Source organism: Perna viridis, chromosome 12 (assembly GCF_037379345.1).
Source record: "Perna viridis isolate PV_CMFRI_1.1 ecotype Kerala chromosome 12, ASM3737934v1, whole genome shotgun sequence".
Taxonomy (NCBI): Eukaryota; Metazoa; Mollusca; class Bivalvia; order Mytilida; family Mytilidae; genus Perna; species Perna viridis.
In genome coordinates, this window is record NC_142456.1 from 36,854,708 (window position 1) to 36,876,900 (window position 22,193).

At 34.0% G+C, this 22,193-nt stretch overlaps 1 protein-coding gene across 1 annotated transcript in view; it reads left to right on the forward strand.

Annotated features, from left to right (window-relative positions):
• The window catches only part of LOC148602173 (scavenger receptor cysteine-rich type 1 protein M160-like), a 45,269-nt gene that overhangs the window by 20,062 nt on the left and 3,014 nt on the right, over positions 1-22,193 (forward strand). The window contains exons 11-19 of the mRNA XM_088556459.1: positions 2,090-2,237; positions 5,933-6,105; positions 8,368-8,512; positions 8,993-9,171; positions 9,947-10,094; positions 14,644-14,819; positions 16,723-16,870; positions 17,818-17,993; positions 20,667-20,837. Coding sequence (XP_088412585.1) covers positions 2,090-2,237; positions 5,933-6,105; positions 8,368-8,512; positions 8,993-9,171; positions 9,947-10,094; positions 14,644-14,819; positions 16,723-16,870; positions 17,818-17,993; positions 20,667-20,837 — 1,464 coding nt within the window. The remainder of the gene's footprint in view (positions 1-2,089; positions 2,238-5,932; positions 6,106-8,367; positions 8,513-8,992; positions 9,172-9,946; positions 10,095-14,643; positions 14,820-16,722; positions 16,871-17,817; positions 17,994-20,666; positions 20,838-22,193) is intronic.

Below are 22,193 nucleotides of genomic sequence, written 5' to 3' on the forward strand. Positions count from 1 at the left end.
ATGCTGGAATTTTTAATCCACAACATATTGGTCCAGTGTGGTGGACGTGTTTTTCAACAAACGGTCGGCATTCCAATGGGAACAAATTGTGCTCCTTTACTTGCTAACCTATTGTTTCACTCTTATAAGGCTGATTTTATAGCTGATTTGATCCGAATGAAAAAGAATGTCGTTAGGCTAGATCCTTTAATCTCGGTTTCCGCTATGTAGATGACGTATTATCTTAAAACAATCATAATTTCGGGGATTTGATACATTGCATCTACCCCAAAGAACTTGAGATAAAGGATACTACAGACACTGTGAAGTCAGCCTCATATCTTGACCTACACTTAAAAATCGATGGTAAAGGAAAATTATTGACCAAACTTTACGAGAAACGTGGTGACTTTTCATTCAGAATTGTCAAATTTCCTTTCATCTGTGGCAACATCCTTTCAGCACCTGTGTATGGAGTGTTCATATCACAACTCATACGTTATGCCAAAGCTTGCCTTAACCACGCAGATTTTTTGTATCGCGCTAGAACTCTAACAAATAAGCTTCGGGGGGACAGTTTTATGTTGCTACAAGATTGAAGTCATCACTACAAAATTTTTATGGTCGTCATCATGAACTCGTGGATCGTTATGATGTATTCATCTGCAGCATGAAAACTGATTTATTCAACGTGTCATAGTTTACCTTGCCTCGTTTGTCTACCCCGGACTTGACTTTTTATGAGAAACTCGGCGGGTGTTTTTAGAAAAGCAGAGGACGCTTACCCTACCGGTACACCTGGTCCATGCTCCCAATTTTTAGTGGAGTTCGAGTTGCTCATTTGCTTTTGTTACTTTGTATGTATGATTTTAGTCACTTTATGTTCTTTGTTGTGTATGTCTGTTTTCCTGGCCTGGTCCTTGTCCCTGGATTGCATTCATTTGATTACCGCTTTAACCTTGGTTCCCTTGATTACTCTTTGATCTCTACAACACTGGATTTGCTCAGTCGAATGTTTAAGAGAGTAATCAAGGGAACCAAGATTCTTTCGGAAATCAACAGAATGTAATTCAGGAAAAAGACCAGAGATGGAAAACTGACATAAACAACAAAAACATAAAGTAGCTAAAATAATACATACAACGTAACAAAAGTAAATGAGCAACTCGGACTCCACTAAAAACTTGGGTCATATTCCAGGTGCATGAGTTGGGTAAACGTCTTTTGCTTTTTAAGAAACACTGGCCGAATTGCTCATAAAAGTCAAGTCCGAGGTTGACAAAAGAAAATAGTTGCAACAGACAAGATAACATGCGTACTGTTTCCCGGTTCTTTTTCACCACTATTCCGCACAACTTGGGCAGACCTCTCCTGGCATTTATTTCAGCATCAGTGTTAAATCAGTGATTGATATCATCCTGTCTTTCTGTAGCTGAAGTTTAAATTTATGACATGTGTACGTAGAAATGTCTGCTGAAAGAAAGGCTATTCAGCAAGTCTCAGACAAGCACTTTGATAAATCATTCAGGAAATAAGCATACGTTTATTGTTTAATTATTTCTAATCTCATAAGTTTGTCTAAAATCGCTCCAGTTGATTTCGGAACCACTGTACGTTTTTGTTAATATTTGGTTTTTTTTTTCTTAAAACAGATAAATTCCACCCTTTGCATAACAAGTATGATGTTTTTTTTCTTTTTAAAAGGCTAGTTTATTAAAAGTGTTTACATGAATTCATTGTTTCTATGTTGTTCAATGTCTCTGTAGCTGAGGATGAAACACAGCCAAGAAACGCACTTTCGATTCTTCTCTGTATACATAAATATTCGACATCAGCGTGTTACGAAAAAACTGAAATATGAAAAAAAAAATATTCCTTTCCGCAAATTCTACGTTACGAGCAAAGATAAAGATGGTTAAATCGTATACATTTTTTTTTAATCGACTTGTGTTTAACACGATAACCTATGTTAAAAAGGTTAAAAAATCAAAACTAAAAATCAAAACAAATCAATCGAGCAAGTAAAGATATCTCGAACAACCAATAACCTTGTATTGAATACATGGGAAAATACATCCAACACTTTGTAAATATATACTTATTTTTTCAGGTAATATCAGACTAGCGAAAAATATGACGTCACAATTCTCGATCAGAGGAAGACTAGAAGTATTTCATAACGGAATATGGGGGACGGTATGTGATGACAATTTTGGTAAACAGGATGCAATGGTCGTTTGTATACAGCTTGAAATGAGGTAGTTCATAGCACTTTTCCAGTTTTTAGTTGCTCATTTGCTTTTGTCACTTTGTTATGTATGATTTTGGTTATTTTACGTTCTTTGTTGTGTATGTCTGTTTTTCCTGCCTGGTCTCTGCCCCTAGATAACTTTCTTTTCAACAAACGGTCGGCATTCCAATGAGAACAAATTGTGCTCCTTTACTTGCTGACCTATTCCTTCACTTTTATGAGGCTGACCTTATAGCTCATCTGATCCGAATGAAAAAATATCGTCATATCTTGACCTACACTTAAAAATCGATGGTAAAGAAAAATTATTGACCAAACTTTACGAGAAACGTGGTGACTTTTCATTCAGAATTGTCAAATTTCCTTTCATCTGTGGCAACATCCTTTCAGCACCTGTGTATGGAGTGTTCATATCACAACTCATACGTTATGCCAAAGCTTGCCTTAACCACGCAGATTTTTTGTATCGCGCTAGAACTCTAACAAATAAGCTTCGGGGGGACAGTTTTATGTTGCTACAAGATTGAAGTCATCACTACAAAATTTTTATGGTCGTCATCATGAACTCGTGGATCGTTATGATGTATTCATCTGCAGCATGAAAACTGATTTACTCAACGTGTCATAGTTTACCTTGCCTCGTTTGTCTACCCCGGATTTGACTTTTTATGAGAAACTCGGCGGGTGTTTTTAGAAAAGCAGAGGACGCTTACCCTACCGGTACACCTGGTCCATGCTCCCAATTTTTAGTGGAGTTCGAGTTGCTCATTTGCTTTTGTTACTTTGTATGTATGATTTTAGTCACTTTATGTTCTTTGTTGTGTATGTCTGTTTTCCTGGCCTGTTGATTTCGGAACCACTGTACGTTTTTGTTAATATTTGGGTTTTTTTTTTTTTTAAACAGATAAATTCCACCCTTTGCATAACAAGTATGATGTTTTTTTTTTCTTTTTAAAAGGCTAGTTTATTAAAAGTGTTTACATGAATTCATTGTTTCTATGTTGTTCAATGTCTCTGTAGCTGAGGATGAAACACAGCCAAGAAACGCACTTTCGATTCTTCTCTGTATACATAAATATTCGACATCAGCGTGTTACGAAAAAACTGAAATATGAAAAAAAAAATATTCCTTTCCGCAAATTCTACGTTACGAACAAAGATAAAGATGGTTAAATCGTATACATTTTTTTTTTAATCGACTTGTGTTTAACACGATAACCTATGTATGTATGATTTTAGTCACTTATGTTCTTTGTTGTGTATGTCTGTTTTCCTGGCCTGTTGATTTCGGAACCACTGTACGTTTTTGTTAATATTTGGTTTTTTTTTTTCTTAAAACAGATAAATTCCACCCTTTGCATAACAAGTATGATGTTTTTTTTCTTTTTAAAAGGCTAGTTTATTAAAAGTGTTTACATGAATTCATTGTTTCTATGTTGTTCAATGTCTCTGTAGCTGAGGATGAAACACAGCCAAGAAACGCACTTTCGATTCTTCTCTGTATACATAAATATTCGACATCAGCGTGTTACGAAAAAACTGAAATATGAAAGATTGAAGTCATCACTACAGAAGTTTTATGGTCGTCATCATGAACTCGTGGATCGTTATGATGTATTCATCTGCAGCATGAAAACTGATTTATTCAACGGGTAATAGTTTTCCTTTCCTCGTTTGTCTTCCCCGGACTTGACTTTTTATGAGTAACTCGGCGGATGTTTCTAGAAAAGCAGATGATGCTTACTCTACCGGTGCACCTGGTCCATGCTCCCAGTTTTATGCGGAGTCCGAGTTGCTCATTTGCTTTTGTTACATTGTATATATAATTTAAGTTACTTTATGTTCTTTGTTGTGTATGTCTGTTTTCCATGTCTGGTCTTTGTCCCTGGATTGCATTCTTTTGATTACCGCTACAAACTTGGCTCCCTTGATTACTCTTATATGGAATATGTAAACACAACATATACGTACTCAATCATAGCACGATTGAAGATATATTTATAGATGGTCAATGGGGACAATATGTGATGATTCGTTTAGAAAAAAATAAGGTGTAGAGGTGGTTTGTTTTGGCTTATTATTTAAAACAATTTTATAAATTGTAGATGGTAATTCCGTTTATAATTCCACTGTCTTGTAAATCTGGGAACGCATGTTAAGTATTTGAGTGGTGTTTCATGTTGGCACTCCCTTGACCAGCATTTACCATTGTGTGCATATTACATCTTTTACGAACATGCTACCATGGTTGCTGTTATAAAAATCATTTTTGCGGTTACTTATTGCCGAGAATTTTGCAATTAAATACTCGCAAAAATATTTGGAAAGCACCAATCGTAAAAAACACCCGCGAAATAAGTGCTATTGCATAATAAGCTTAAATACCTAGAAGCAATTTATGAGGAAATACTTTATCTAAGCTTAAATGTATCGACCTATTTAAAATGCAAAATATGAAGCCAAATATATCACCTCACCAAGAGGTTCTGTCATTGGCAATACACAAAAGAAAGCCTCAGTATTTTAGATATTTTGAAATTTATTCAAATATGAAGAATGATCAACACTTTTTTTGTCTTCTCGTTATTCTCAATATGTTCTTGGTTGTTTAACTCACATGTCTGTTTTCATTTAAGCAGTAGATATATCACTGGGTAGACATTATTAATTTTTTACTTGTTTAATTTTCAAAAACAGAAATAAAAGATAAGGCAACATAAAAGTTGTTTTGCAAAAAAAATATTTTTTCAACTCATTTTCAACTTTACATAATGATGTGTCATTTTTTTATTCATTTTTGAAATTTTTGTATTGTATTGTTTTGTTTTGTTTTTTGTTAGTCTTTTCTTCATTGTGTTGTTTTTTGTTTTTTCTTTAAGATAATATTTTTCCATTTCATTAACAACATGTATACGTGATTGTGGGTTATGTCATGGCATTTCCTATATAACACTAAAATGTAAAATCACACCCGAGACATAGTCGAAGGCTAGTAGCAAACATATATAGAAAATGCCTGTAATAACCTATTTATCGCATACATGGACATGTATTTATGTCTTTAAAAAGGAATGTATAATAATCATCAATTTTATATATAAAAAAAGAATTAGTAATATCAAAACAAGAAATAAAAATCGCTTTGTTCAAGTAAATACGACAAAAGGGCTATATATTTTACCCGACACTTTTGTCGCTTGTAGTCAATTATCATAGTATAATTTATCTTATTTCCAATTGATGTATCCAGAATAAATGAACGTTTGGTTCCAAATCACTTTGAAGCATTTGTATCTATATTTTATTTTACTATTATTGCTATTATTATTTTTTTTACTTTTTTCTTACTTTTATTACCTGTACAGATCACTGTTGGGAGTTCGATAAATGTCATCGACCTCATTCATGGCAATCTAATATTCAAATAGAATGATTATTTGCATGCTTATTCAATTACCATTACTAAAAAAGTGAGTGATAACTATTTATTGGGCCCGACGATTGAAAATATTATTCACCAACACGGATAATTTACATTTTTACCCAGAATTACCAAGTATGTAAAAATGGACGTATCAAGATTAAGTATGTGATAAGGACATTTATTTTTTCTTTGAATATAAAATTTACCCGATAAATTTTTTAACTTCAACATGTTTTATCTCTGTGAGAAACTGTTTATGAAATGTCTTTACTTATCAGCAAAAAAGAAGGTGCTGACACTTACACAGCAGGTGGTGGATCTGGTTTAATCTGGCTAGATGATTTAGCTTGCAGTGGTTTTGAGAGCTCACTGATAGATTGTGATCACAAAGGATGGGGAATGAACGATTGTCACCATGGTGAAGATGTTGGGGTTATTTGTCAAAGAGAAGGTACTTAACATAATCAACACTATAATTGTTGAGGCCTCAACTGTACGTTGTATTTTGGAAACAACAGTTTGACTAAAAAGCACCCATTAAAACAAAATAATCCTAGGTAAACATGTTTAATTGATACCCTCAGCAATGAATTTGGATGATTCATGTTGCGCAATATGGCGGATCTGGTTCTATCTGGTTAAAAGAGTGATCAGGTTAAAGGGTCATTCACAAATTACAAATACAACAACACCCAGAAATATATGCCTTTCATCATATCTGTTTCTTTTTCTATAAGTATTTTTCTCCTTAAATGTGGTGTTGACACCTCTGCAAAAACTGCTATTGCTAATAGTAATGAAGGGAACCAAAATTGTAGAGTAAATCAACACAGAATGTAATCCAGGGACAAAGACCAGACATGGAAGGGTAATCAAGGGAACCAAGATTGTAGAGTAAATCAACACAGAATGTAATCCAGGGACAAAGACCAGACATGGAAGGGTAATCAAGATAACCAAGATTGTAGAGTAAATCAACAGAATCCAGGGACAAAGACCAGACATGGAAGGGTAATGAAGGGAACCAAGATTGTAGAGTAAATCAACAGAATCCAGGGACAAAGACCAGACATGGAAGGGTAATCAAGGGAACAAAGATTGTAGAGTAAATCAACACAGAATGTAATTCAGGGACAAAGACCAGACATGGAAGGGTAATCAAGGGAACCAAGATTGTAGAGTAAATCAACAGAATCCAGGGACAAAGACCAGACATGAAGAAAAAAAAAAAACACACTCAACGCAAAATTAAAAAACCACCAATTAAACATCAAACTGTGAATATGGACCAGGTATACACGTGGGCATGCGTTTTCTGCTTTTCTAGAAACACTCTACGAGCTGCTCATAAAATGTCAAGAACAGATTCGACGAATGGTGAAAACTATGACACTAAATCGAGAACAAGAACAATTGAGAACCCGGAGAAAAAACAAACAAACTGAAGTCAAACCAATAGTTTACAATAAGCAACGTGACCTCTTATTTATAGGTCAGTCGAACATGTAAACAACCGTATACTGTACAAAAAGGGATTTAAGAAGGTAGACCAATGGTAAGGGACATAAATCTTGAAATCATTGATATGTTTGTTTCATATTCAATTGCATTAAAGGCGTTCAAGCTTTCCTTTGAATTAGAATGAAATCAGTACAAGTCATTTGGATGCTTACATGAGAGTGATGTAAAATGGTGAATGCAAACGTTCCAATTTGTAAGAGTTGTGTCCCTTACCCTAGGTCTACCTGCTTAAGGTGGTCTATAAGTGGCTTGTATAGAAGTTTAACGACTAATTCGGTTAAGGATCCGTATTGAATAATTGTATATCTAACATAAATGGCAATGTCCTAATGTTCCAGCTGTGAAATGATTATAACAGAGCGAGAAAGTACAGGAAAATTTGATCAATCTACTCGTTCCAGGACTAAGTAAAAATGAAAGTTAATTGTTCATGTTTCAGAATAAAATGAAATCTTTATTTTATTTATCTAGAATTATTGAAAATGAAACCATCAAAGAAAAATCATAAAGTCGTATTGCACAAGTGCAAATATCACTCAATATGTACATTATTAGACCTCAACAGTAATTGCGGATATTTTTTATATCAAAACTCATATGTTTTGCTTGAGCTTGCTGCAATTACGTTTTGTATAGTCCCAGACTTCTTCCAATTAAGCCACTGGAACAGGGTCATGTTGCAACATAGTTAATCTCATCACAAAAAAAATTATGGTCATCATCATGAACTCGTCAATCGTCATCTGTACCACAAAAACTGATTTGTTCACCGTGACATAGTTCTCCTTTTTATTTTTCGTCTACCCGAACGTGACTTTATAAGCAACTCATCGAGCTCATTTTTTTATTTTATGTTTATTTGTTTGTTTGGTTTCTTGTTCGTGTTATTTTGTTTATTTCATAATATTTGTTGTGCTGGTCTGTTTTTTTTCGACTAATATATGTATATATATTTTATATAAAGGCTATATATATAAAAGGTTATTGCATTTATATTGATGAATATTGTCCCTAGCGGAGTATTATATTGCATTAGCTTTCTTGTGTAATATGATATCTGATAAGGCCAGTATTTACTCTATAGCGAGAATGAGTACATTTCAAATTCAATACGTTTACGGTAACAATAAATAATAATAATTAAAATGGAAAACTGCAAATGAAAATTTACAACTAGCGTTTCATTATGTAGGGGCCGTTCAATTAGTTGACAACAGAAAGACTTCGACTTCAACAGGTAGATTGGAGATTTTACATAACAACATTTGGGGGACCGTGTGTGGAAGTTTTTTGAACGATAAAACTGCGATAGTTGCGTGTAGACAGTTAGGTACAAAGTACGTTGTTATTCATATTGTTTTCTTTATTTAGTTACGTTCTACTGATAAACAAGTGCACTGTGAACGTAATTTTATTCGTGGGTTCCAATATTCGTTGTTTCGGAGAAATTGATTAGTTCAAAAAATATGGTCGTCAACATGAACTCGTGGATCGTTGCGGGGTATCCATGCGAACTGATGTGTTCAATGGACACTTTCTATACTGGTTCCCGATCCATGCTTTTAGTGGAGTCCCAGTTGATCATTTAGTTTTATTGCTTTGTACGTATTATTTTAGTTGTTTTATATTTTGTTCTTTTGATTTTTGGTTCCCTTGATTACCCAACTATATAACTGATTTACGGTTTTTTTTAAGCTGTTTTCTTTTATATGGTGATTATTTAAAAGTTTATTTTTCGAACCAAAAAAAACCTATACCAATGTTGAGTAAAGTTTTTTTACTGTTATTTTGAACTCTGTTCAATAAATTTTGTTCAGTTCATTAAATGCTGCAAGTTTCATCGCATCAACCCATGGAACTGGACAAATATGGCTAGGTGATGTGGTTTGTAATGGAAAAGAGGAGCATTTAGGCGCTTGCTCACATTCCGGATGGGGACAACAAAACTGTTCACACAATAACGATATAGCTATCAGTTGCTTCAACGATTCAACAGGTAATAAGGTAGACAGAAATCTTTGACAAATTGTCGGTTTCAAATGTTCTTGCAAGTTTTTCAAAGTATTACATTAAGAATCCCGTTAGTGTTTGGATCAAATCAGCTCTACCCGTAAGGATTATGATGAAAATATAATTTAATGTGATTGTTTATTTCTTATCTGGGCAAGATAGGTTATTCTCCTTAAACAAACTTGATCTGTGACGTCATTAACGTCGATCGGTCCGCAGTTAACAATTAAAAGAATTCCAAACTGAATAAGATTTCGGTGAATGGAAAATTGCCTTAACCCGTTAGAAATTAAATTATAAGATTTGGTTCTTATTTACAAACAAGTAATGCTCGCATAACTAGGTTTGGGATAGTTTACGCTTCACGAACCGCGCATAACATAGTCAAGAATAAAGGACAATCCTTATATAGACATCAATTGTATGTGTTGTTCATTTCTTCCTTATCTTATCTGTATCGCAAAACAACACCGAAGCGACAGTAGTTGAATAATTCAAATAGGTCAAATTCCAAAACTATGGGCTTTACATGAACACATGAATGCATGAACACGCACACAAAACACTCCTAAATAGGAGTGATATCAGATTCTCTGAAAAGCTAAGCATATCCTGTTCCACCAGTGGCACCCGTCATATTTCAAGTGAATGTAATTCGCTGATATTATTATTGCATGAATTGATTGATGTTTTCTAATTTGACATTGATGCCATTTATTCTCTGTTTGTTATTTCAAATTAACTGCTGTATAAATATTTAGAAATGCTGCGGTTACCTATAAAAACAAGAACATCCGATGCAGTATATGGCAGATTGGAAGTTTTTAAATTTGGAATCTGGGGAACAGTTTGTAATAAGCTAATCAACAGTGAAGCTGCAAAAGTTATGTGCGGACAGCTCGGAGAAAGGTAAGCATCTTCGGTGTATTCAGATTGAGTATTTGATTCAAAGTCATATACACCACTTAAATAGCCATATAGATAAATAAATTATTGAATACTTAAAAGCAAAAGCATGTACTCTTGAACTCGGCTGGGCCAATACTGTTTTCATACACACCTCTTTAATCTTGTGTCGTGGGCTTCGTGTGAGCGTGCCAATCATGGAACACATTTCGTGCTTTATTCTTCGTGAAATGTTGAACATGGGTCACATTCAGTTTGCAGACCATCTATTCCAGTACAAAAATTCTGACTATTTTAAAATAATCAAACCATGTTCCATCACTTTAAACGATATATTTGACTACAACGATGACGAACCACATTGTACCATATCAAAATGTGGTATTAAAAATTGCAAAACATGCAACATTCTTATAACCGACCCTTACTTCTCCAGTTCCCCTACAAACAAACCTTCCATACAAGAAGTCACAATGACTTAAGTTGCAAATCAACAAACTTAATATATGGATTAGAATGCAACTTATGTGGTTTAATGTATGACAGTTTATCAACACTTTAATCAACAAGATCATTCAATCCTCTCCATGAAAGTTCGTATTTTAGAAAACAATTACCATCCTACAAACAGTCCCGTACTGGATACTCAGACTAGGTACTACAATACCTTACGGATGCAATGACAACATCAAAAGTATAGGAAACCTTTCAAGCCAATATAAAATTAGCATAAATGCGATGAATTTATTTGACATAAATCCAAGACGGGAAAGGAATCTTGGCCATCGCCACTATACGTCACCTAAGTTACATGATGTCTCCATAAATGGTCTCCTTCCTTTCATACAAAAACCTCTTGGACTTAATCACATTAGAACTAAAGTTTATTCTATACATCTCACTCTACTACACTCCCTTTACAAAACAAGTCTTGACACTCTTTTTCTGTTTCTGACCCCACCTCATCATTATACAGACTTGTTGCCATCAATTTGGATATTGGTTTCCACAGACTCTTTAAACCAGTTTGTGTGAAAAGTCAAGATGAACAAAAACGATCATTTCTTCCACTACCGTTTGTCAACAAAGGTATAGCTGCAATTAATTTGGCCAATATCCTCCATCACAAAAACGTTACCAAGAAAATTCCTCCATATTTCAAAGACAAATCCATACCAATTATTTCATATTCCTATACTTTACCCATTGCATCCAAAATTTTCAATTATAAAAGGTTATTGCAGATTGAGGACTAAACCACCTGACTGTCCTTGCAAAACCTCTCCATTCAAATATGGTCCTTCTGGTCACGTCGTTACGGGAGATTTAACCATTATCGAATACGAATCTCTACGTAGTACCCTTTCTAAAGGTACCGTGATCCTAGCTCCATAAATTGGAATTGTAACTTTAAAGTTATTATGGATGCCGTCGAGGACTATGCAAGAAAATGGATAAAACGAGAACAAGACATTGATTCACTGTCAGAGTGGTTAAAGCCGTGAGGTCTTTAATTTTGAAACGAATGAAAGTTTTAAGTAGGTCAATGAGTGCCAAGGCTACATCAGTTTTCAAACACCCCGATGTAGCAAAAACATTGTCTACTATACATGACAAATATGTTGTCGTACCAGCAGACAAAGCCCAAAACAACATTTTTTTTTGTCTACAAAACGTTTGTTATCAGAGGTAGACGTAGAAAATAATAGCTATACTGCTACCACTCTTTCCAAAGAAGAGATAGTGGAGAACCATAAATCTGTGCTATCCTCTTTTGGTCTCTCTACCAAGGACGATGATTGTGATTTACCGTCTATATACTGGATTCCTAAACTTCACAAGAATACATACAAACAACGTTTGATAGCTGGATCTGCAAAATGTACCAACAGACCTCTTTCAAAAATTCTATACTCACAACTGTCAAAGAGGGTCTGCAGTCCTACCACAATACTTGTTACTCCCGTAGTAGTATTAATTTAATGTGTATCCTGAAAAATTCGAAAGATCTTTTGGAGACAATCAGTTCAAGACTATTATCTGAATATAATAGCATTAAAACCTATGATTTTTCAACACTGTATACTTCTATTCCCCATACTCAGTTAAAATCCCGACTTAAAAAAACATTATACATCGTTGTTTTTCCAAAAAAGATGGTACACCTAGATTCAAATATATAGTTCTTGGTAGAGATTCCTCAGATTTTGTAAGAAATAATTCCAAATCATCCTCCAAATATACACAGGAAGATGTTTACAAAATGCTGGAATTTTTAATCCACAATATATTTGTCCAGTGTGGTGGACGTGTTTTTCAACAAACGGTCGGCATTCCAATGGGAACAAATTGTGCTCCTTTATTTGCTGACCTATTTCTTCACTCTTATGAGGCTGACTTTATAGCTGATTTTATCCGAAAGAAAGAATGTCGTTAGGCTAGATCCTTCAATCTCAGTTTCCGCTATATTGATGACGTATTATCTTTAGTCAATCCTATTTTCGGGGATTTGATACATCGCATCTACCCAAAAGAACTTGAGATAAAGGATACTACAGACACTGTGAAGTCAGCCTCATACCTACACTTAGAAATCGATGATAAAGAACAATTATTGACCAAACTTTACGACAAACGTGATGACTTTTCATTCAGAATTGTCAACTTTCCTTTCATTTGTGGCAACATCCCTTCGGCTCCTGCGTATGGAGTGTTCATATCACAACTCATACGTTATGTCAGAGCTTGCCGAAACTAAACAGACTTTTTGTATCGCGCTAGAACTCTAACAAATAGGCTTCTGGGACAGGGTTAAGTTGCTACAAGATTGAAGTCATCACTACAGAAGTTTTATGGTCGTCATCATGAACTCGAGGATCGTTATGATGTATCCATCAGCACCATGAAAACTGATTTATTCAACGGGTTATACTTTGCCTTTCCTCGTTTGTCTACCTCGGACTTGACGTTTTATGGGCGGGTGTTTCTAGAAAACCAGAGGACGCTTACCCTACCGGTGCACCTGGTCCATGCTCCCAGTTATTGATGGAGTCCGAGTTGCTCATTTACTTTTGTTACTTTATATGTATGATTTTAGTTACTTAATGTTCTTTGTTGTGTATGTCTGTTTTCCATGTCTGGTCTTTGTCCCTAGATTACATTTTTTTGATTACCGCTATAACCTTGGTTCCCTTGATTACTCTTTCATGTTATGGAATTCATTTGTTTACCCTCATTTGCTTTTGTTACTTTGTATGTATTATTTTAGTTACTTTATGTTCTTTGTTGTGTATGTCTGTTTTCCATGTCAAGTATTCGACCCTGGAATACATTCTTTTGATAACCGCTAGAATCTATGTTCCCTTGATTACTCTTTGCAAGTTCTTTTTCCAAATCCAGAGATTAGTGTCCTTAATCGTTTCCTCTTATATATTTTGAGGAAACATACTGAAAAATTCAACGATAATTATGAATGAATAATTAGATATTAGTTGAAATTAATAATAAGAAAAAACATCTATATCAATTACAACAATCAAAGACATCTATTATGGTAATGGGGCTTTCTTACAACTTTGAGTGAACTGGTTTCCTGATCTATTCACTGTTAAATTTGTCAGATTTGCATAAGCATGATCAAGGGAATCAGGATTCGTGCAGAAAGTAAAGAATATTCTCCAAAGATAATGACCGGACAGGGAAAACAGACGCACACAACACAAATATCCAAAATATAACACGTACAAAGAAACAAAAGCAAATGAGCAAATAGAGCCCAAAACTTGTAGCATGTACCAGGTGCATCGGTAAGTAAACGTCCTCTTAGAGTTGGAAACATTCACAGAGTTGCTCTCAAAATGTGAAGACCAGGGTAGGCGAAAAATGAATTGGAAACCATGACAACGTTAACAAATTGGTTTTTGTGGTGCAGAGTAGATGGACCCATCTGAACGATCATCAAGTTCGTGATGACAATCATTAACTTCTGTAGTGATGAACTATGCTCTAAGAGGTCTAACATGGTACAAATTCCGCGTAGTTAACTGCAACTATAGAGCAGCAGTTCCCTAAGATCAGGCGTAACCTGGTAGCCGGTCCGAACTGTTTCTGTGGCCAAGCAACCATTTCTTGTTATAATGCAACAGATATTCAGAAATTCAGACATGTTCTTCTTAAATGATTGATGCATTTATAATAAAACAAAATATTGAATTATTCTTTAAGATTTTGACATTTTCCAGAGTAAATACATAAATATCATCTATTTTTGTTTCATATCATAGCCAAGTACAAACTCTTGCAATGTTCCATTAATAACATTGGATAATGCAATTGCGTCATATATAACATGGTGATGATGGAATGTGAGAAAACTAATGATAAAAATTTTGAACAAAACTTCCAGAAAGAGTTAGCATTACACCCCTTTCAGAAACCTAACTACTGATTAACAAAGAGGGGATAGTTCAAAATGAAAGTTGACATATCATTTAAATTTCAACTAAATAATGACTTCATAAAATTCGTTTTTTGTTGTCGTTTTCTTCTTTAGAACAAGCAGTGCATCTTTTTACGTATCAAGTTCAGGCATTGGTCATATATGGTTGAATAACGTGGTTTGTGATGGCTCAGAGTCAACGTTAGGTGACTGCTCACATTCAGTTTTGAAAAATTACAACTGCACACATAGAGATGACGTTAGCCTTAGCTGCTTCAATGGAACGGAAGGTATATCAGTCAAACCTTAAAAATGAAGTATATTCGTAAAAAAAATCCCAGAAAAAGTGCTGCTAAAATTTTATGGACCTAAATAAGGAGAAGTAAATTCTTAAGTGTGAGTATTTGTAAGAATCAGGCAACATTTGGAAAGTCAGTGATTTCCATATCAAAGACCACCGATCCGACGATCTAATGTTACTCACGGAGGCTTTCTTTATTTGAAATGACCATTATTTGATCTCTGCAACACTGGATTTGCTCAGAAATTTTTCAATTGTATGGTAGAGAAATGAGGTTTTTGACAGAGCTATTTGCCTTTGAAGTGTTCAATTTCGTTTATTTCAAGAAATTATAACTCAATTTCCTAAACTGATATGGAAAATCTCGTCTTTATTCCGTGTTTCTGATGGTAGAAATAGTCAAATAAATCTGTTAAGATAGTGGTTTTCGTCATACAATGTTTCACCCACTGCCTGATGCTTAAAGAGACTGACACTTTAAAGATTTGCTGGGGATTATAACCTGCAATAGAGATGATTAAAACAGACAAGCATCACAATGGGTCAGTTTTACAGGTCACCCCGAAAATAATTATACTCGGCGTCAGGTACATATCATATTGTTAATATTTGAAAAAAAAATTGTCTACAGTTTTATTGGCACGAACCGATTTTTAAAATATGTTTAATAAGTTGCTCATTCATATCACAAAAAGCTTCTCCGTAAAATGTGATTTTTTTCAAATCCGATTACATTTAAAATCCAAATCACAATGTTTACATTGCCAAATCGGCAGAGATGTTGTTTCCAAGACGATTTTTCATTGTTGGTTGTCTTATGAAAGCAAGATTTACCGCCTCATTCTGTGTCAAAAATTCTTTTGAAGGTTATCATCCCCACTAAAAAATTGTTTATGTCCAAATTCGTGAGAAATTACAATTATTGTCAACATAGAAATTTAATATACAATTATCTGTATTTTGTCAACAATCGGCACTTAGCAACAAAAATGGTCGAATAACGATTTCTCGTAAGGAATTAAAAATTCTTTTTGATTGTACAAATCAATCGTATGTACTGATTTTTGGTTTTTGTAAACCTAGAAACGCATTACAAATAAAGACAACTCTGCCTCAATAAAAGAACGACTAAAGAAAAGTATGATTGAATTAAAAATGAGTTTGAACTATCATTTAGTAAGAGTCTATTTTGAAATTTGAAGTATATATATTGGTGGCAAATCGTTTTATAATTGAATATATGAATTGGGAATATCTTACTGACCCAATAATCTTTTGCTTACATGCTGTGATGGTATAAGTTTCAAAGAGTAATCAAGGGAACCGAGGTTAAAGCGGTAATCAAAAGAATGTAATCCAGAGACAAAGACCAGACATGGAAAACCGACATACACAACAAAGAACATAAAGTAACTAAAACCATACATACGAAGTAACAAAAGCAAATGAACTTTTCAAAAAGCTATGTTAAAAACTAGATGAAATTGATGTATTAGAAGAATTGCAGAAATGTTTCCAGTTATTCTGTAGATTAAAGTAAATGACTTTTTAAATCTTTTTTTTAAATAGTATATGAAAAGATACATATAAAACCCACACAATGTTGCGCATTCAAACCAAAGTGTACTGCAAATATATAACCACCCACCATCCCTTGTGAATGGTTGTGGAAAAGTTACAAGACAACCTTCATACCGATTTTGTTTACTAAAATATTATCAACGTAGGGTAATTGGATTTTTAAAGAATTTTCCAATATTACATTACTTTTATCGGTCACCTTTAATTGTTAAGATTGAAATGGGCAATTGTACCGACTATTTTGGTACTATGTATCGGATTTGTCTCTCTTTGTGCACTCAAGAAGGGCTTCCCTTTCAATGGTTTTACAGGTAAATTACGTTTAAGTGACAGTACATGGACTTCAAACTCGGTGTTTGGGAGATTAGAAGTATACCACAAGGGAATTTGGGGAACAGTGTGTAACACAAATTTTAACAACGCATCGGCAGAAGTTGCATGTCGGGAGCTTGGTAAAGGGTAAGTCTAGAAATGCAAGACAAGTGCCGGAAATAGTTATGCTATGTTGATGTATATCGCTATTGTCTCAACCAATGGGAGTAAGCGAGACTTCCTAAAACACAAAATCAGAGTTAAAAGATCAAACAATCACTTTCTACCTAACTACGATATTTCTGAGATACGTCACTTCATACAGAATAATTTTGTGTCATTTATGTAGGAAAAGGACGTTGCAGATGTTTTGTCCCTATGACTAATTTTGTTCTATCTTCATGTTGTTTTTTTTATCTAATAAGGACTGAAGGGCCATGTGAACTATTAACATCATTTTGCGGACGTTGTCGTCGTCGTTAACATTTTTTCAAAACTCTTCACCCTAAAACTATTAGACCAATTAGAAGCAAACTTGGTATGAATGTTTCTAAGGATAATTTGCATAGAACTGATGTGGAGATTTTTCGTTAAGCAAACAAAATGGTCACCGTTACATAAAATTTTGCATAGAGATCAGACTGAAGTTTTTTTGCATATATCTCCAACACCAAATTACCGAACACTTATCCGATCCATAATCTGGTCAAGTCCAAATTACCGAAAACTTATCCGATCCATAATCTAGTCAAGTCCAATTTAAATCTGACAGAACATAAATTTCACCAACGGAATAGCTGGTACCGCAATGGTCCTGATTTGGTTGAGGCATAAACACAAAAAAAAATGACGAGTAATTAAATAAACACATGCAAAGAAACGAAAGTGGGCGAGCAACCCGGACTCCACTAAAAATTGGGAGTGTGGACCCAGTGCACCGAAGAAGCGTTCTTACCATATAGAAACACCCGCCATTTTTTGAGCAAGTTGTTCATTAAATGATACGTCCGGGATACACGAAAGAGAAAAGAAACTTATGGCTCGGTGAAAGATCGTATCTCAAATATATTTAATTTACGTGTTATCTTCTGTAGAATACATAATGCTTCTGTTTACATACCAAATTCTGGAAGAGGCCATATATGGTTGAGCAACATAATTTGTGACGGCCATGAATCCACATTAAGTGACTGCTCGCATTCGGGCTGGGGAAATAATAAGTGCAGACATAGTAATGATGTTGGAATCCGCTGCTTTAATAAACCAAAAGGTTTGTAACATTTTTGCCGTCGATTTCGCAAAAAAAAGTCGAAAGTGTAATGTTGATCGTAAGTAATGACGTCACAGCTAAAATAGCATTGTGACGTCATAATTTACGATCCATTTTACACTTACTTTTTGTGAAATCGACACCTGTATCTTCGAGTATTTTCATTAAAGCTATATTTTGTTGCGTTTTTTAATGCAGGCTTATCTCCAATTTGATTTTCTTAAATAGTAATACTAAAATTTTGTGTCATAAATGAAAAATTACAGCCAGTTTGCATTTGCTAATCGTCATGAAATATATAATTGCTATTTTTTTCTCATTTGCAAAAAAGGGCAATAACTGAATGCATGAACTTAGACTTATATGGACTTATTTTAGATGAGCTTGAGATAATATTTTAAAGACATTTGGTTTCAGTATGATATAGTGTTGGCTAATGGTATTTATGTTAAACGGTCGATATGCAATATGTAGTTGTTATGAGTTTTAACCGACCTGTTATTGGTATCAATACCTTTTACTTCTGTGAAAATGTGAAAAATCATTTGGGGGTTATATCACATTACAGAATCCCCATTCACTTATATTAGCAGGAGAGTTTAATCAAATGTTTATAAATATGGCTGTTTGAGTGTTATGTCATGTGGAATGGAACACCCTATATCATACCAAATTTGTTGTAAGATTGAACAAAGTATTTCAATGTTAATCATTTGACCTCAAAGAGTTGGAATGTTGATGATTTTGTAAAGATTTTTGGATATATTTCCAGCAGGCTTTAAGGATTTCCTGTGGTTCAGCCTGCGTCACATTTGTAACAAACCCATAATTACTAAGTGACTGATAAAATGTTTACAATCATATATATTTTAAAATATATATATTTCTACTAATGCCCAATTTTATACATATTTCTTTTAACTTTCGTTTGTAAAACAAAATTGCATTGCAGACTTTCTCTGCTCAGTTGTTCATTAACTATATGTATATAATATGTGTTTAAACTTAGAAGGTGGGAGTAATTTTAAATTTAGTATACAATTTTAACACGATAATTAAGTTTGAGTTTTAGATTTTCGACTTCGTCGACAGGCATTCACTTTTTTCATTGATGTGGTGAAATAATGGGTAACATAGTTCATACTTCTTATAATTAGGCTTCTGGAACTTCAAAAGTTTTATAATTGTCATCATGAACTCTTGAATTGTACTTGGTGTATTCATCTGCACCATGGAATCTGGTTTGTTTTCCTTTCCTCTTTCGTGTACCTTGGACATGACTTCTTATAAGCAATTCGGTGGGTGAGTGTTTCTAGAAAAAAACAGGGGACACTTACCCTACCGGTGCACCTGGTCCATCCTACCAGTTTTTAGTGGAATCCGTTGCTCATTTACTTTTTTTTACTTTGTATGAATTATTTTGGTTATTTTGTGTGCTTTAGTATGTATGTATGTCTGATTTCCATGCCTATCTTAGTCACTGGACTACATTCTTTTGATTTCCACTATAGGAAATGCAAAGGCGTCACTTTCGAGTTCATGGATGAGTCGGTTAATGATATTTTTCTCATAATTTGCACGGTAAATAGTGATATGTGTTAAGAAATTGAGGTATGGCTAATCGACAGTGGTTAGATTTGAAACGGACCTTTATGCAATTACCTAAGAAAAACGCTCAATTATTAAGGTGTTTGGTGTTGGTAGAATCGTGCTTTTAAGTTGACTCGTCTCTTAGGGTAGTGCCTGCTCTGTATTATGTGGAAATTCAAGCGTGTAAGATTCTGCATAAATCTATCTGCACTGTTTGGCAGGGTTACTTGTCGCGTTGAACAGACAGAGTCGAATACTTTCTCACTGAGTGAATACTCAGATTGGTTTGCTTTTCTATTATTTACAATGTAATTAAGTATGTATTAAATAAATAATATGTCGATTTTTTCAAGATTTTGCGTAAAAATTCAAATTAAATAAGAATTCCTTCCGATGGCTTTCCTTCTATTGATCTGATATTATTATACCCAACGCATCCAGATGAAAGGGTATGGTGTATTTGACCCGTCATTTTGTCCTCCCTTCTCCCTTGAACTATTGTTAACAGAAATAAATGCATTGACGGGGTTGATTTTTTTAAGATATTGGTTAAGGAGGGCCACTTTTGGGGAGGGGGCTTATTTAATATATTTCATATAGGCTTGTTACTTTAAGAGTACTTGCATTTTATGGCCTTCCTTAATCTTTTGGTTAATTCAATAATAACGCAGGAATAAAAGGTTGGGTAAGTTTTATTGTTCACAGAAATCACTCAAAGGGCCACCTTTTGGGGTAAAAATAGTTCACTCTCTAATATGGGCGCGTGGAGTATTGTGTATATAATCACTAAGTTTCTTCAATATTAAAAGGAAAGTATTAAGGGTTTTTTTTTATTCTCACTTGATTTTTTCAAACACTATAATACTGTATGGCAAAAGAAAAACGGTAATTATTTATTAAAGTTTACTACTCCCAAGAAAATCTAAATTTTCATATGCTATTTGACATTATCATTTTAATATTGATTGCGTTTTTATCCCGTGCTTTAGCCCTAATAATATTTAAATATGGTTAAAAAGGAAAATGAAATGTGTATTTAAATCACAATGAAAATAACATTTAGTACATGACGTTTATTTGCAGTAAATGGTAATTGGAGATCCTGGTCTAATTGGAACACCTGTAGTGTGACGTGTGGATTAGGATTTAAAACACGACAAAGATCATGTGATAATCCTTCTCCAGTAGGCGGAGGAGAGTATTGTACTGGAAAGCACTCTGAATTTCTCAGCTGCCTGGATTCACATTGCCCTGGTAAACGTGCTTTCATTATGTGATATTATTAGTTCATTGTTCTGCAAAAAATAGTGTTGTTTCATAGAAGCATTGTTTATATAGGTAAGGCATGTGAAAGTGTATTTGGTATATAAAAGATTCTAAGAATCATGCAAAATGTGATTCTCAGTTGGAAAGCCTACATATTTTTTTATTTTTGATATTTTGTTTAAAATGCTTAAGTAAACAGAGAGTAACGTGCGGCTTTTTGTATAACATTGTTCATAACAATTATAAATTAAATAGAATGTACTGTTGAAGTCAAAATTAGGGGAGAAAAATCTGTAAATGACACTAAAATACAAAATTTACTTTAGGATTTTGAATATTGATTATCTCCTTACAGCAGATTGGAATGAACAATTATACATTTTATTATATAGACTTCAAACAGTAATCAAGGGAACCAAAGTTATAGCGGCAATCAAAAGAATTCAATCCAGGGACAAAGACCAGACATGGAAAACAGACATACACAACAAAGAACATATATTAACTAAAATCATACATACAAAGTAACAAAAGCAAATGTGCAACATAATAACAAAAATAAAAATGTGAAGCCTTTATCTTGTATGATTTTTAAAAAGACTGCTACTTAATTAAAACTTATCAACCATGTAAAAACGATCATGTTTAGACGGAATGGTAGTATTTACAACGTGAGAAAGAAGTGCATGCCATTGGTGTTGTTTAATTTAACCTACAACTGTCAAATGTTGTTAAAATAAAGAGATTTACAGATGTCGAATTAATATGACGACTGGTCTATATAGATGTTATCGATGAAAAACATCTGATGTTTTATATATATCACCACTGATTTTCGAACCATATCAAATAGAGTAGATTTATGCAAGAATAATAATATCAGAATTGTTTATAAAAACATATACACACAGCAGTGTACGCTTGTACAAACTTAATCGAATGCATTCAATGTGTGGTACTTCTTGTGATTTTGAGAAATTTTGGAGATATAATCAAGATACAAAAACATACTGTAGAATGCAGATATGTTTTCATTATATAGATAGCAGTGATCTACGGAAAGCTCCAAGCGTAAAAATTTTCGGTAATTCACAATATGCAATAAATTCTGCAATTTCACTCTCGGACTTATCCCAGCCAAAACGTCGCGACACGACTATCAATTCGCCGTTCACAAGATTTAAAAATCATGTGAAAAATAGGAATGAATAATGAAGGGTATCTATATTATAAATATGATAATCAACTGATTACCGAGAATAACCAAATATAATCAATCGTGGCAAGAACGCTTACAGATTTAACTCGTGCGTAGAACAAGGTTTGCACACTCTATAAACCTAG